The sequence below is a fragment of the Puma concolor genome, chromosome B4 (assembly GCF_028749965.1).
Source record: "Puma concolor isolate L17-30 chromosome B4, mPumCon1.1.hap2, whole genome shotgun sequence".
NCBI lineage: Eukaryota > Metazoa > Chordata > Mammalia > Carnivora > Felidae > Puma > Puma concolor.
The window spans coordinates 53,110,122-53,123,785 of record NC_141673.1 but is presented as its reverse complement, the minus strand read 5'-3'; the positions used below and the strand labels follow the sequence as shown (position 1 = coordinate 53,123,785).

At 40.3% G+C, this 13,664-nt stretch overlaps 1 protein-coding gene and 1 pseudogene across 4 annotated transcripts in view; one reads left to right on the top strand and one right to left on the bottom strand.

Annotated features, from left to right (window-relative positions):
- Positions 1–13,664, top strand: part of SRGAP1 (SLIT-ROBO Rho GTPase activating protein 1) — a 286,134-nt gene that overhangs the window by 163,459 nt on the left and 109,011 nt on the right. For all 4 annotated transcript variants that reach the window (XM_025926696.2, XM_025926695.2, XM_086712917.1 and 1 more), the window contains exon 4: positions 4,787–4,849. In XM_025926696.2, coding sequence (XP_025782481.1) covers positions 4,787–4,849 — 63 coding nt within the window. The remainder of the gene's footprint in view (positions 1–4,786; positions 4,850–13,664) is intronic.
- On the bottom strand, positions 5,967–6,533 carry LOC112863556 (actin-related protein 2/3 complex subunit 3 pseudogene; annotated as a pseudogene).

The following is a 13,664-nucleotide window of genomic DNA, read 5'->3' as shown; positions in this document are numbered from 1 at the left end:
AACATGCCACAAGCACAAGCACCATGACCCCAGCACTCAAGACAAAGACTTGATGTTGCATCCAGCCCATGTATCCATGCTGCACTCATTAGTCACATGAACTCGGGCTTCGGAGCACAGTCCAGTTCTTTAACCATCTTTGCTGACTAAAGAAGTCACGGTGGGAAGACAGTAGTTAATTTTGAAGTTATTTACTAGACCGTGAAGATTTAAAACCAACAGGTAGCAACTTTAGTGATGTGTCATGGGTATAGCCAGGGGTTTACCGACCTGAAAGACACTCCCCGCCAACTTTTGAGAAAAATCTAAAATTCCCCATGGGAACCAGGATCCTTAAGGGCCTCTTTCATGATTTGTATATATCTTTTCATGTTAGCTTGAGGAAATGTCCATTTGCCACTGGATGTTTTATTTGGGGGGAAGGGGTGGTACCTAGCACACATTACATTTTTTTTAAGTTTATTTAATTATTTTGAGAGAGACAGGACATGAGTGAGTGAGGGGCAGAAAGAGAGAATCCCAAGTAGTCTCTGCGCTGTCAGCACAGAGCCCGACACGGGGCTCAGACTCACAAACTGCAAGATCATGACCTGAGCTGAAGTCAAGAGTCAGATACTTAATCACCTGCGCCACCCAGACACCCTATTAGCAGATGTTTTATTAATTCATCGCATATTACTAGTAGTAGGACTTCCATGAAAATGGAATACGGAAAGGTAAGGTTACTTAACGTACGTATGGGGAAGGGAGTATGGCTGGAGCACAATACTTGGGACCCTTCCAAATGAGGCGCCATTTGGAGGGATCTAATAACCACGGCAGAGGGACATCAAAATCAAATCAACCAGTGTCTGCCCAGCTCTTTCTACATGAAAGTCAATGCAGCAAGTCTCCTTAGAGACCAAAAGAAGGAGAAATATGACGTGGCCTTTACGCTTAAGGAAGTTGCCATTACAAATAGTGTCTGGGAGGGGCGCCTGGGTGGCGCAGTCGGTTAAGCGTCCGACTTCAGCCAGGTCACGATCTTGCGGTCCGTGAGTTCGAGCCCCGCGTCGGGCTCTGGGCTGATGGCTCAGAGCCTGGAGCCTGTTTCCGATTCTGTGTCTCCCTCTCTCTCTGCCCCTCGCCCGTTCATGCTCTGTCTCTCTCTGTCCCAAAAATAAATAAACGTTGAAAAAAAAATTAAAAAAAACAAATAGTGTCTGGGAAAGAAATAATTGTAATATTTAAGGAGTGTTTACTGTGTGTTAGATATCGTTCTTAATGCAATGTGTGTACCATCTGATTAATGCTCTCATCAACCCTATGAGATAGGTGCAATGACTATATTCCTTTTACAGATCTGGAAACTGAGGCTCAAGGGAATCCAAGGTCTTTGAAACTTAAGACCCAGGTGTTCTGACTCCAGAGCCCTTGCTTCTAAGTGTTATGCAATACTACCTCTCAGACAAATTTTTCATATTTCAGGGCCTCTGGGAAAAGGTGAAAGAGAAATGTAAGAGTATGCTTGGGAGAGCACATTTTGTGATGCCAGATTTCTTCTACCTCACCACCTGAAATCTTGTAAAATGTGAAATACACAAAGAACCTTCTTGCTTGTTCTAAGATACATGACCTAGGATAGCTTGGGAGGACTCCTATCACCCCAAATTTCAGTCTTTAATCTGATTCTAAATATTCTTGTTCAGGGCCAATCAGACCGAAGGGACTTTCTGTTGTTATTGTCCTCAGCCTTTGCCAAGAAATACTTTATTTTTGGACCTCCTACCTGAAATGTGGTCAGCTGAGCAGAGTCTGTTGGTGGCCTTTGATCCCATTAGAGGGTTCTGAATCAGTGACCCAGATTCTCGAGTGAAATTTGATATTAAAATAATACCAAACTGAAGTCCTAGGAGATTCCAGTGTAATGTATACAAGTCAGAATAACCAAGACTTGGGGAAAATAAAACGAGTTTCAGGTGGCTTCATTTGCTCACTTGTGGCTTGCCTTTCACTCTTGAGTGACTCTTAACCCACCTCTTCACATATCAGGGACACAGCAAAACATAAAGTCTCTAACTCCAATTTAGAGATTTTAGAAGCTGGCAGAGCTTGATAAACAGCAGTACTGTATCACGTAAAAAGACCTAGTGACAAAGGCTGCTAATGAATTTGCATTTCTCCAAGTTCAGGTACCGCTCTGATGTCATCTTCCCACACTGTTTTATCTTTCGGAGATTTTGCTTCATCACGTTTGGCCTTTTTTGAGGGAAGCCTGACCCAGTGACCTTGCATTTGCAGATGGGCTGTATTTCATCTAAGTCCTAATATTTCCTTACAAGTGGCCTGTGGGCCTTTCCTTTCCATCCTCTCCTCAGCGGCCAACCTTCAGCAGATGTGGTAACTAATTCAGCTCTTACTCAGACGCAGTATTTCAGCTTCTTTACAGATTTATTTAGCAAGCGTTCATTGGAAGCTTCCCATGTGCCCCAGCAGGACCTGGTCTAGTGGAGGAGGGAATGTCACCTTAAATACCAAACCGTTGGTGCCTCCTCTGCCTCCCCCTAGTTCTAGCCTGGTTGCCAAGCACCGTGCAGGACAGCAGAGTCACAGAGCTGATAAAGATGTGGCCCTTACCCCTGATGCTAGCACTCCAGTGGGAGACACATAAATGATCCAGTGGGTGTGGTCGTTCTTGATTCAAACTGTAGGTTGAGCCACACTACGTTTTTTTTCCATTCTCTGTAGCAGACTACATAATGAACTCAAAACAGGAAGAAAAGTAATTTGGATACATGAATGCCTTTAAAATAGCTTGTCGATTTTGCTGGGGAAAAAAAAGATTCAAAAACTCCTATATCAAACTCTTAGAATTAGCCTAGGGAAGACTATTTTAAATGCTGGTTATTTACCAATTGAGTGGAAAAGGAGAACTCTTTTTCATTGTCATGAAAATAATAAATGCAGATGAGCACAGGGTGATGTATGGAAGTGTTGAATCATTCACTGAATTGTACACCTGAAACTAATATTACACTGTATGTTAACTAACTAGAATTCAAATAAAAACCTAAAAAATGCAGAAGCAAAGGTATATGGACTGTAAGTGGCCTTACCATTGCACTGCTTTGAAAATGCTTTCTTTTATTTTTTTTTTAATTTTTTAATATTTATTTTTGAGAGAGAGAGAGAGCATGACCAGGGGAGGGGCAGAGAGAGAAGGAGACAGAGAATCCAAAGCAGGCTCCAGGCTCTGAGCTGTCCACAAAGCCTGATGCAGGGCTTGAACCCACCAACTGACAGACATGACTTGATACAGTCGGACGCTCAACCAACTGAGCCACTTAGGCACCCCCTGAAAATGCTTTCTTAACGCTAAAATTGTAGTTAGTCACATAGTTCCTTGGAAAGGGAGAGTTAATTTCTGTTTTGATTTCTAACTTAGCTTTTTGGGACTCACACTGCAAGATTTCTCTGTGACATCTCCGTCAGATAGGATGCTGGAACTCATCTTTTTTAGTGATGTTAGTTTTGCAACTCAACTTCTGAGCAAGCACGATGCTTCACCCGGCTTACTTTTTCCTCTCTCGTCTTGATAAAGTCTGATTCAGATGGTTTACAAGAGCCATTCAGACTCTCTACTTATTTGCCTCTGTCCAGCCTATGGTGACAATTGGTGCACACACCCAGTACTTAGAAAGGCCATTTAACTAGAATCAAAAAGACAATAACAACTGTTAACAAGATGTGGAAGAAGGTGTGCACTGTTGGTGGAAATACTAATTGGTGTAGCTAATGAGGAAAGCAATGTGGAGGTTCCTCAAAATATTAAAAGTGGAGGGGCACCTGGCTCAGTAGGTGGTGCATGCAACTCTTGATCTTGGGGTCATGAGTTAGAGCCCCACGTGGCATGTAGAGATTACTTAAAATTAAAACCTTACAAAAAATTAAAAATAGAATTATCATATGATCTGGTAATTCCACTACTGGTTATTTGCCCAAAGAAAATGAAAACACTCATTTGAAAAGACATACGCACCTCTGTGTTTATCGTAGCATCATTTACAGTAGCCAAGATGCGGAAGCAACCCAAGTGTCCATTGATAGATGAATGGGTAAAGATGTGGGTGTGTGTGTGTGTGTGTGCGCGCGCGCGTGCGCGCGCGCGCTGGAATATTACTAAACCATAAAAAGGATCAGATCTTGCTATTTGCAACAATATGGATGGACCAAGAGAGTGTTATGCGAAGTAAATTAAGTCAGACAAAGAAAGACACATACCTTATGATTTCACTTGTATCTGGAATCTAAGAAGCAAAAGAATCAAACAAAAAGCAGAAATGGACCCATAAATACACAGAACAAACTGGTGGTTGCCACCTGGGAGACAGGAAGGAGATGGGCAAAATGGGCGAAGGTGAGTGGGAGATACCGGCTTCCAGTTATGGAATGAATAAGTTGTGGGGAATGAAAGATACAAATAGGGAATGTCGTCAGTGGTGTTGTAATAGCATTGTGAGGTGACAGATGGTGGCTGCACTTGTGGTGAGCATAGCATAACCTTTAGAGATGTTGAATCACTATATTGTACACCTAAAAGTAATGTAACATTGTGTGTCAACTATACTTTAATTGAAAAGAAAGGGCAGTTTGGTCAAAACTGTTTCTTATATTAGGGCTATGCTGGCCTTCTCTTGTATTATATACATTGTTTTATTTTCAGTCAGTGGACATTTTAAGATGTAAATAATTTGGAAACAAGTTTCTGTTACATTTTTAAAGATTCTTAATTTTTTCTTAATTGTAGAGCAAAGAGATTGCATTCCAGCTTCATGAGGATTTGATGAAGGTTCTTAATGAACTCTATACGGTAAGCACATAATCTTTCTTCTTTTGAAAGAATCTTTGCTTGGGAATTTTGGTTTGCAGAAACAGTGCTCTGATTCAAATTCATTCCAAGCTAGGGTGTTGATGGATGCTTCTCTGGTTGAAATGTTGATCCAAGTGGATAGATGCACACTACTACGGTCTTATGCTACTCTCTCCGTTGGGGAGACTGTGTTCAAGTAAATATGCATATGCAGTTAGCACACTTTAAGAAACTAGAGTTTAGATGTCCCTGTAAGATTATGTTTGTAACTAGTTGGATTATATGTGATCTATACGTATATTTAATGCCAGAATATTTTGATTTAAATTGTTGCCATTTTTTTAAAATGCCCATTTATTTGAGAGAGAACTCGTGAGTGTGAGTGGAGGAGGGGCAGAGAGAGAGGGAAGGAGAATCCCAAGCAGGCTGCATGCTGTCAGCACAGAGTCCAACATAGGGCTTTCTCCCAAGAACGATGAGATCATGACTTGAGTCGAACGCTTCACCGATCGAGCCCCTGAGGCATCCCAAATTGTTACCATTCTTGCATTAGCCATTCCAGGATTTGAGCAATTTAGAGTTGCTTTTATTCTGTTACTTTAATTTTTATTCCCATTTCAGTTAAATTGTTTGGTTAATGACCTAATATATTAAAATTACTTTTGGGGAGGTATCGGTTTTCCTTCTTGGCAATAATTTCCTTTTTTGAATTTAAATTTTATTCAGGTTACTGTATATAATCATAAGAAATTAAATAATTTAAAGCTATTTTATTTAAAAAAAACAATGAGGTTGCGAGTTGGAGTTAGTCCTATGTCTGTGTAAAATTTTTTACGCTTAATGATCATTTTTTCTTACATGGAATATTAGAAGTTCCTTTATTATTACCTGTTCTTATTAAGCACCAGCTTAATACCACAGAAAATTTCAAATCACCCTTTGGCAATTCATTCTTCCCTCCCCTACCCAAATTCTTGATAAAGAGCTCTTCGAGTGAAGACATGCTCTCTTCTGTCTTCTGTATAAAACTTTATGAAATAAAGGCAAATTACCGTGTACCTCTTGCTGTAAAATGCTGCCCAAGGCTGTGGAAAAACTGGGTCTTCCCAGGCTCCTTTTACTCTTCAGGTCCTGAAAGACTCTTGTTCATAAATTGTCTCTTCACAAAGCAAGTCCACCACGTGCTGAGGATCAAAAACTTTCTCACAAAGTCTCAGCCCAGTCTCTTGTCTCGGCTGCTATAAGTAGGCCCCTTATCACCTCATCTTCCTGTTTGTTTGCAGATTTGGCATAAATTGCATTAAGTGGAAAATCGGGCTCTCCAAGAATGGGGAAATTAGTGATTCCCAGCAGATACATTACTTTCTCATCTTGGCCTTTGGAGTTGCATTTTTGGAGTTTCTTTAGACACTCAGAAATGTATAGATTGTATATATCAAGGTTCTATCAGCTTCATTCTTAATGAATTCATTCATTCATTCATTCTTGAGAAACACCTTGGCCTTGAAGTCATAGATGGCTTCATCCACAAATTCTGTATCATTTGTGTCTCCAGGGGCAGGTCATTTGAACTGACTTCTAATAGGCAACAGTGCCTTGTTCCCAATGAGTTTGGTGTCAGGGTCCATGAGGGAAGAGTGGTAAGCCAGCATCTTGGCGGTGCTGGGCTTCAAGCTAGATGAGGAGATTGGGTTTAGAACGCAAAGCTGCTGGTCCGGTGGCCCACATGGGCAATGATCTTTCATTATTAAATAAAAATTCCTTCTGGAGGAAGTCGATGAGTTTTTATTTTATAAGAGAGAATCACATAATGAGAAGTGAATAACACTTGTTCTAGCTATAGATATTTGCATTTTTGCACAAGATTATTTGAATTTTTATTTATAGGCAAATCAAACCTGACACATTATTAACATGTTTCTTGATTTACAGGTTCCATTTGTTCTTAAAAAGCCATGTGTGTGAAATACAATTTTGTAAATTGTTTTTAATGCTCCATTGATACTTGCTAATTGAAAGACACTGTAGTTTTAAGCTTTTATAAAGTGAGTGATAGTCTTACAAAATTCGCTTTCCAATTTTTTTGTACATGTGTGATAAATTTGTATTTTTAATAGCACATTTGCTACCCCTGTACTTAGGAATTAAATTGACAATTTCTATTTGTTAGTTCCTCCTTAAGGAACGTTTAACTTTGCTTGCCAAAGCCTCTTTATAAGGTCATATCCTCTAACAAATTCCTAATGAAAGGGAGTTTTTGATGATAAAGGCCATTTATTAGCCCACGCTTTGTGTGATTTGTTAATTTCTGGTAACCTAAGTTAGCCAACCATTTCTAGATTTAGAATTCAGAATTTAGATTTAGAGTTTAAAAGGTTAGTGAGCATCATGCCTCTGAACTATCCAAAGAAGAAACTCTGTATCATCTTTCATTGAACTGTTTTAAGATGAGAGCTTTATGACACTTTCCTTGTGGTTCCCATTGCTTGGATGTTGTTTTACCTAGAAATATAAATCATTCTCTAATACTTTAAAAAATAAATTTGCTGGTCATCACATCATAGACAGGTGCCTGCTGATGATGGTGTGAAACTAGTAGTACTAATCAAAGCAACCATGGCAAAGACAAGCTTAATTGTTGAATAGGAGGAAAACCAGTAGAATGCTGTGAAAATTTTTTTCTCCGTGAAGGATGTGTATGGTGAAATTTCTCCTGGGCTCAGACTGTCAAATGTACTTAGACATTTATCAGACTCTGTGTAGATGAATCAAGTAAGCTGACTCCTCAAAACTCTCATCATTGTCAGTCTGAAAGCCTGAAGGAGCCAGGTTCTAGAAAAGACCACTGGAGTTTGAATGACCCTGTCAGGGTCGTTTAACCTCTCAAAGTCAGTTAAGGACCTAAGGGGTAGAGGAGATGAGGTTTTAATTAGGTAGTCTGTAGATCACTTTGAACTCTTGTGAAAAAATTTTATCTTAAGCAGAGAGCATGCTCATCCAAGATCAGAGGTCTTGTTCCATAGGAAAAGACCTTCACATTACTTACACACGCGCACACACACACATACACACCCACAGTGTTTACTATAAAAGAAGAAGGATGTTTGGTCTCTCCTGCACTTTAAATTCAGATACACAATTTCTGTCTTGTTCTGATAAAATCTATTCATTATACATACTCAGTTTACATTGATAAAGAAAAGGTGAGGAGTGTTTGTACTGGGCCAGGAATTGGGGGGAATGTGGTTGAGGGTCCTTGTGCAGCCACTGACTGGTCATGCACAGATGACCTTCTGAGTTGCATCGTGCATGGAATTTTGTACAACTGATGGTATAATAATGATCAGTGAAGCGACAAGTATAAAATACATAGCCTTAAGAAACTGAGGTTGCTGTTTAAGTGCCTTTTCAGACAAATCTTCACTCCTCCCTTTTTTTCATTTCTTGATATTCTCTGGGCGTCAAAAATATTTTGAGAAGTACCTTAACCTCCTTATACCAGCTTAACTTGAAATTACAGTCAACCTTAGTGGTGAGCTGCAGCCTTGTTTGTGGACTTTGATTCCCAACAATATTTCTCCCAGAGGCCTCTTGGTTATTCCAAACATCCTGTGGGAAGAGTTTGTCTTAAATAAAATACGGACACCCAGAAAGAGTAGAAAGAGATGCCTTATGATCATTTACAGCTTAGAATGAACCATGTTTTATCAGATCCTTTGAGTACAGGTTGTGTGCATCGGGCATGAATGCCTGGACTTCTGAGCAGGGAGGGGGCAGAGAGATGGTGCTTTCTGGAAGGGGAGCAAAGGCTTTGAGGACATGCATCTCCTTTTCCATATTTTTTCCTCAACCTTGCCTTTATTTGCAGAAACATGGCTTCAAAATGGCTTTGAGCCTCCATTTGGATTCTTACACCACCACAAGGGCCAGCCAAAGCAGTCAGGATTAGTTTGGCCTTGAGGAACAGAGATACTCAAAATAATGGTGGAAGCAAATTAGAAGTTTATAATCTCTCACATAAAAGAAGTCAGTCCCGAGGTTGGCAGCCTTGTGTTGGCATGGAGGTTACATAAAGCCATCCAAGAATCCGGCTTCTCCTAACCCACTGTTCTGAGAAATCTGATTGTAACCTTAGTCCTTATATTTACAGTAGTTGCTGGAGCCCCAGCCGTTGCATAGGTGTTCCTGAAATGGAGAAAGGAAACACGAACAGAATGGAGAAAGGAAAAGAGGGCAGGCAGGCCTCCTGTCTCTTAAGGAGAGTTAATGAAAGTCCCATGTGAAATTTTCACGTAATGTTTCATTGGCCAGAACTTAGAACAGGATTCCAGCGGCTGTAGGGAAATCAGGGAGTTACAGCCTTGTAGGTGGCCAGCTCATTGCTAACCAGTTACAGATCAGAGGTTCTGTTTCTTTGAGAGAGGGGGAGCGAGATTTATAGGTAACTAGCCACGCCTGTCAGAGTAGCTAACATTTACCTCATGCTCAGTAAGAATGTGCTGGTTAGTGTGCTAATAAGCACATTACTTGCATTAAGTAATGTGATCCTTATAGCATCTGTCTGAGGTAATTACTATCATTTCCCCCCTTTTACAGATAAGGAAACTAAGGCTCAGAGAGGCTTGACCCAGGTTGTGCAATAAGTAATGGAGTAGAATGTCAAGTCCAGGTCTGGCCTTCCGGTCATTTTATCTCTATTTTTGTAGTTTGGGGACAACCATTTTCTAACAAAGATCTCTAAATGTTAACACCTCCCTAACAACACACAACACTAAGCAGTTTATTACTTGCTCATTTGTACTTTTAGAGTCAGTGGCATTAATGTTGCTTCAACAAAAAGATAGGTAAAAAATTGAACATGTGCCTCAATGGCAACCTGTACTTTTTAGAAGTATTAATTTAAAAAAATCTTTTTTTAACATTTATTTATTTTTGAGAGACAGAGAGAGACAAAGCATGAGCAGGGGAGGGGCAGAGAGAGAGAAATACACAGAATCAATCTGAAGCAGGCTCCAGGCTCTGAGCCTGTGGGCACAGAGCCCGATGCGAGGCTCGAACCCACGAACCGTGAGACCATGACCTGAGCCAAAGTCGGACGCTTAACCAGCTGAGCCACCGAGGCACCCCTAGAAGTGTTCATTTAAATGATCTAACAGATGGATTCATTGGGCTAAAAAGTGAAAGGGTGAACCAAGATCCTCAGACTCCCTGAGTCTAATCCACTAACTTCCTTTTGCATTTCACATTTGAAAGAGAACTAAGTAGGTTCTAAAAGCAGGGAGAAATGGGTATTGAGGAGGGCACTTTTTGGGATGAGCACTGGGTGTTGTATGGAAACCAATTTGACAATAAATTTCATATATTGAAAAAAAATTAAAAAAAATAAATAAAAAAATAAAAACAAATAGAAAAAAAAATAAACAAAAAAATAAAATAAAAGCAGGGAGAAGGCTGTGCTAGAACAAGGCAAAAGTGGATTGTACCAGTAGTCAGCAAACATCTGTTTGAATCCAAGCTCACTTAGTCAATCTGGGAATCTGTATTAGCGTGGGTTCTTCAGAGAAAGACCTGGTAGAAGATTTAGAGAGAGAGGAGAGAGACTGAAAGACTGATTATAAGGAATTGACTCATGCAGTACAGAGGCTGAGAAGTCCCATGATTTGCAGACATGAAACAGCAAGCCAGAGAGCGAGGGTATAGTTCTAGTCCAACTCTGAAAGTCTGAGAATCAGAAGACCCAATGATAGTGTAAGTTCTAGCCCAAGTTCAAGTCCAAAGAGGAGGATTGTGTCTCATCTTGAAGACAGGCAGAGAGAGCAAATTATCTTTCTCAGCCCTCCTGTAGTATTCAGGTCCTCACCAGATTGGATGAGGCTCACCCACATTGTTATGAAGACTGATTGATTTATTCAGTAAACATTTTTAAAATGCCTACTACATGGGGCTTAACTGGGTGACTCAGTTAAGCATCCAACTTCAGCTCAGGTCATGATCTCATGGTTCGTGAGTTCAAGCCCTGCCTCAGGCTTTGTGCTGACAGCTCAGAGCCTGGAGCCTGCTTCAGTTTCTGTGTCTCTCTCTTTCTCAAAAATAAACATTAAAATTTTTTTTAAATAAAGTGCCTACTCCAGTGCCAGGCTCTTTGGGATATACTGGGGATATACAGGTGAGAATAAAAATAAACCACATGCTTCCTATCAAACCACTTATATTCTGGTGAGGAGAAACAGACAGTAAACAAATGTATAGTATGGCAGGTGTAAGTGCTACGAGGAAAAGTAAGGCTGGGATACACATAAGGCGTTCAGAACAACACCTGGAACATAGTAAACACTTAATAAATGTTCCTTATTAGTGTCACCTGGTGGTGTCATCCCCCCCCCTTCATCGTCAGTGGAGTAGGGATGGAGAGGGGATGGTCCGCCTCTCAGAGTAAATGTGGAGATGGGGGCTGATATCAATGGTAATTAGAGATGGTTGTTACAGCTGTATGTATATGCACATATGTATGGTTCTTCCTTATATATTGCTTTGTAGAAGAAAAGAAAAAGGAAGGTAACTTCCCCTAAGAAAACCAGATCAATAGTAGATGTGAACAGGGCTGCCATTGGATTAGTGGAGAGGTGGAAATGCAAAAAGAGAAGAAAGATGGTGACCGAGAGAGTCAGAGGGAGCACTCAAACCAAAGGCAACCTTCACCAGTCTCCTAAAGGGCTCACCATAAAACAGTGGGTTAAAGTGTTAAGCCTGTCCCCTAATACCAAATTCACAAAAGGTTATGCTGCAGTTTTCTGTCCTATATTAATCCTATATTAATATCTCTTTGCTTTGCAGCATTATGCTCAGCATTTTAGAAAACAAAGAGCTAACCGTCTTCAGTAAGCAGATTCTAACAAAGATGAACACAGACGGTCATGATAAATCCACATGAAATTGATTCTTAATTATGTGTAATTGATTATCACACTCCCTATACATCAGTGACACACATGGCTAGACAGAGTCAAGAGGTAATCCATCCTGAGGTTCCGTTAACATTATGAGGCAAGAACTGAGAAAATGAAGATTTATCCAACCCTTCTTATGAGGCAAGCATGTTACCCCATTCATTTCTTACAGCAGCCCTGTGAGGCAGGTATTCCTAATCCCAGTGTAACAAATGGGAACTGGGGCTCAGAATGATTAGCTGAGGATCACACAGTTAATGAATGCTCCAAAATCTAAACCCAGCTTCAGTCCCCAGGGCCCATCATTTCCCCACCTGACAGCTGCTGTAGGGAAAGATGTGCAGAGCAGGTGGGGGAAGGAAGGGCCGAATGTGATCTAGTAGATAAAACTCATAGGTAGAAGTCACACTGCATGTTCTCATGGACACTGGTAAAAACTCATTTGAGCTTTCCAGACTGTCCATATGGGTTGCAGAATGGGAAACCCAAATGGCTTTGTGCCTTAAGCTTTAATGTTGGGATATGTTCCTTTGGGCGTGCCTCTTTAAGATGTGATCTTTCATTTAGCTTTAATGTTATATGTGTCAACACCACCTGTTCAGCTGTGTGTTCATACCCAGTGATTACTGCTAAGTATTCATTAGCTGATACTCCATTCACCTTTGTTTCTTCCTTCCGAACTGTAGTTCCGGTTTGCCTAACAAATTTAAGTAGAGAATGGAAGCTGTGCTAGCACAAACCCAGAGGCCACCAAGCATCTTGTGTGGGATTTGGAAAATGGAGTTGCAAATGCACACAGATATCCACCCTGGCCTTTGCATATCTTCGAACCACTTCTCTCTTTAAAATGTTAAAATACACAACTAATTATTTTTTAGAGCCGATGAGAGGGAAGACACTGTTTATTATTTCAAGCCCTTCCTTGAAAACTCCACCTCAGAGGACTGCTGAGGAAAGCTTTCTTGGCTGGCTTGTGAGCCTCCCACGAACCAGGAACTAATGCATTCTTCTGTAACAAAGAAACATGCCCAAGGCAAGGTTGAAAAGTCATTCCGAAAGAGCCCAAGATATTTGCCACCACATATCAGAAGATTTTTCTCTGAGCCTCAAAGAGGATATTTATTTATTTATTTATTTATTTATTTATTTATTTATTTATGGCTAAGTATTTATTTTAGCTTGTAGGCATTTTAAGTATTTGAAATATATATATATATCCCTGTAGTGAAAATGAAAATTCATTCCTTTGAGACAGACTACAAAGAGGTCTGGGTCTCTGAACAAAACATTGAACAAAGAGAAATAAGGCAGAAAAGATATGTAAAAAGCTCCCAAATTGAAAACCTCATGGGAGTGCCACATTCTCCATGATGCCACCTGGAATACTTTTTAAAAAAGCAATCTATTTAGAGATCTTGGGTTGACAAAGTGTGTGTGTATATCCTTCTGCTGGCATTATTAATAGACACTTTGATGGAAGGAAAGAAGGGTGTTGGGATCAAGATGACTGCCAGCTTCTGAATTCTAATCTTGGGGTTGACATAGATTGACTTTGGAGACTAAGTTAGCTAATTTAGCCTGGCTTCATTTTCCTCCCAAAATGATTGGGATTAATAAAATTTCCATTGCATGGATCCCTGAGGACGGCTGTTTGATAAGAACTTTATGTGTAGATGCCTTTAAGGACACCCTGCTAATTAATGAAGCCAAATGCTCCCAGGCGCCTGCTTGGAATTTTCATTTTCTCTCTGAGATTTGAGATTTAGTTATGCTTGGCACTTATGAACTACAAATAAGACTGTCTTCTAAAAGCAGTAAGTGTTATGAAGTGGCCAAAAAAAAAGAAGAATGTGTTATACCAGGGTGCC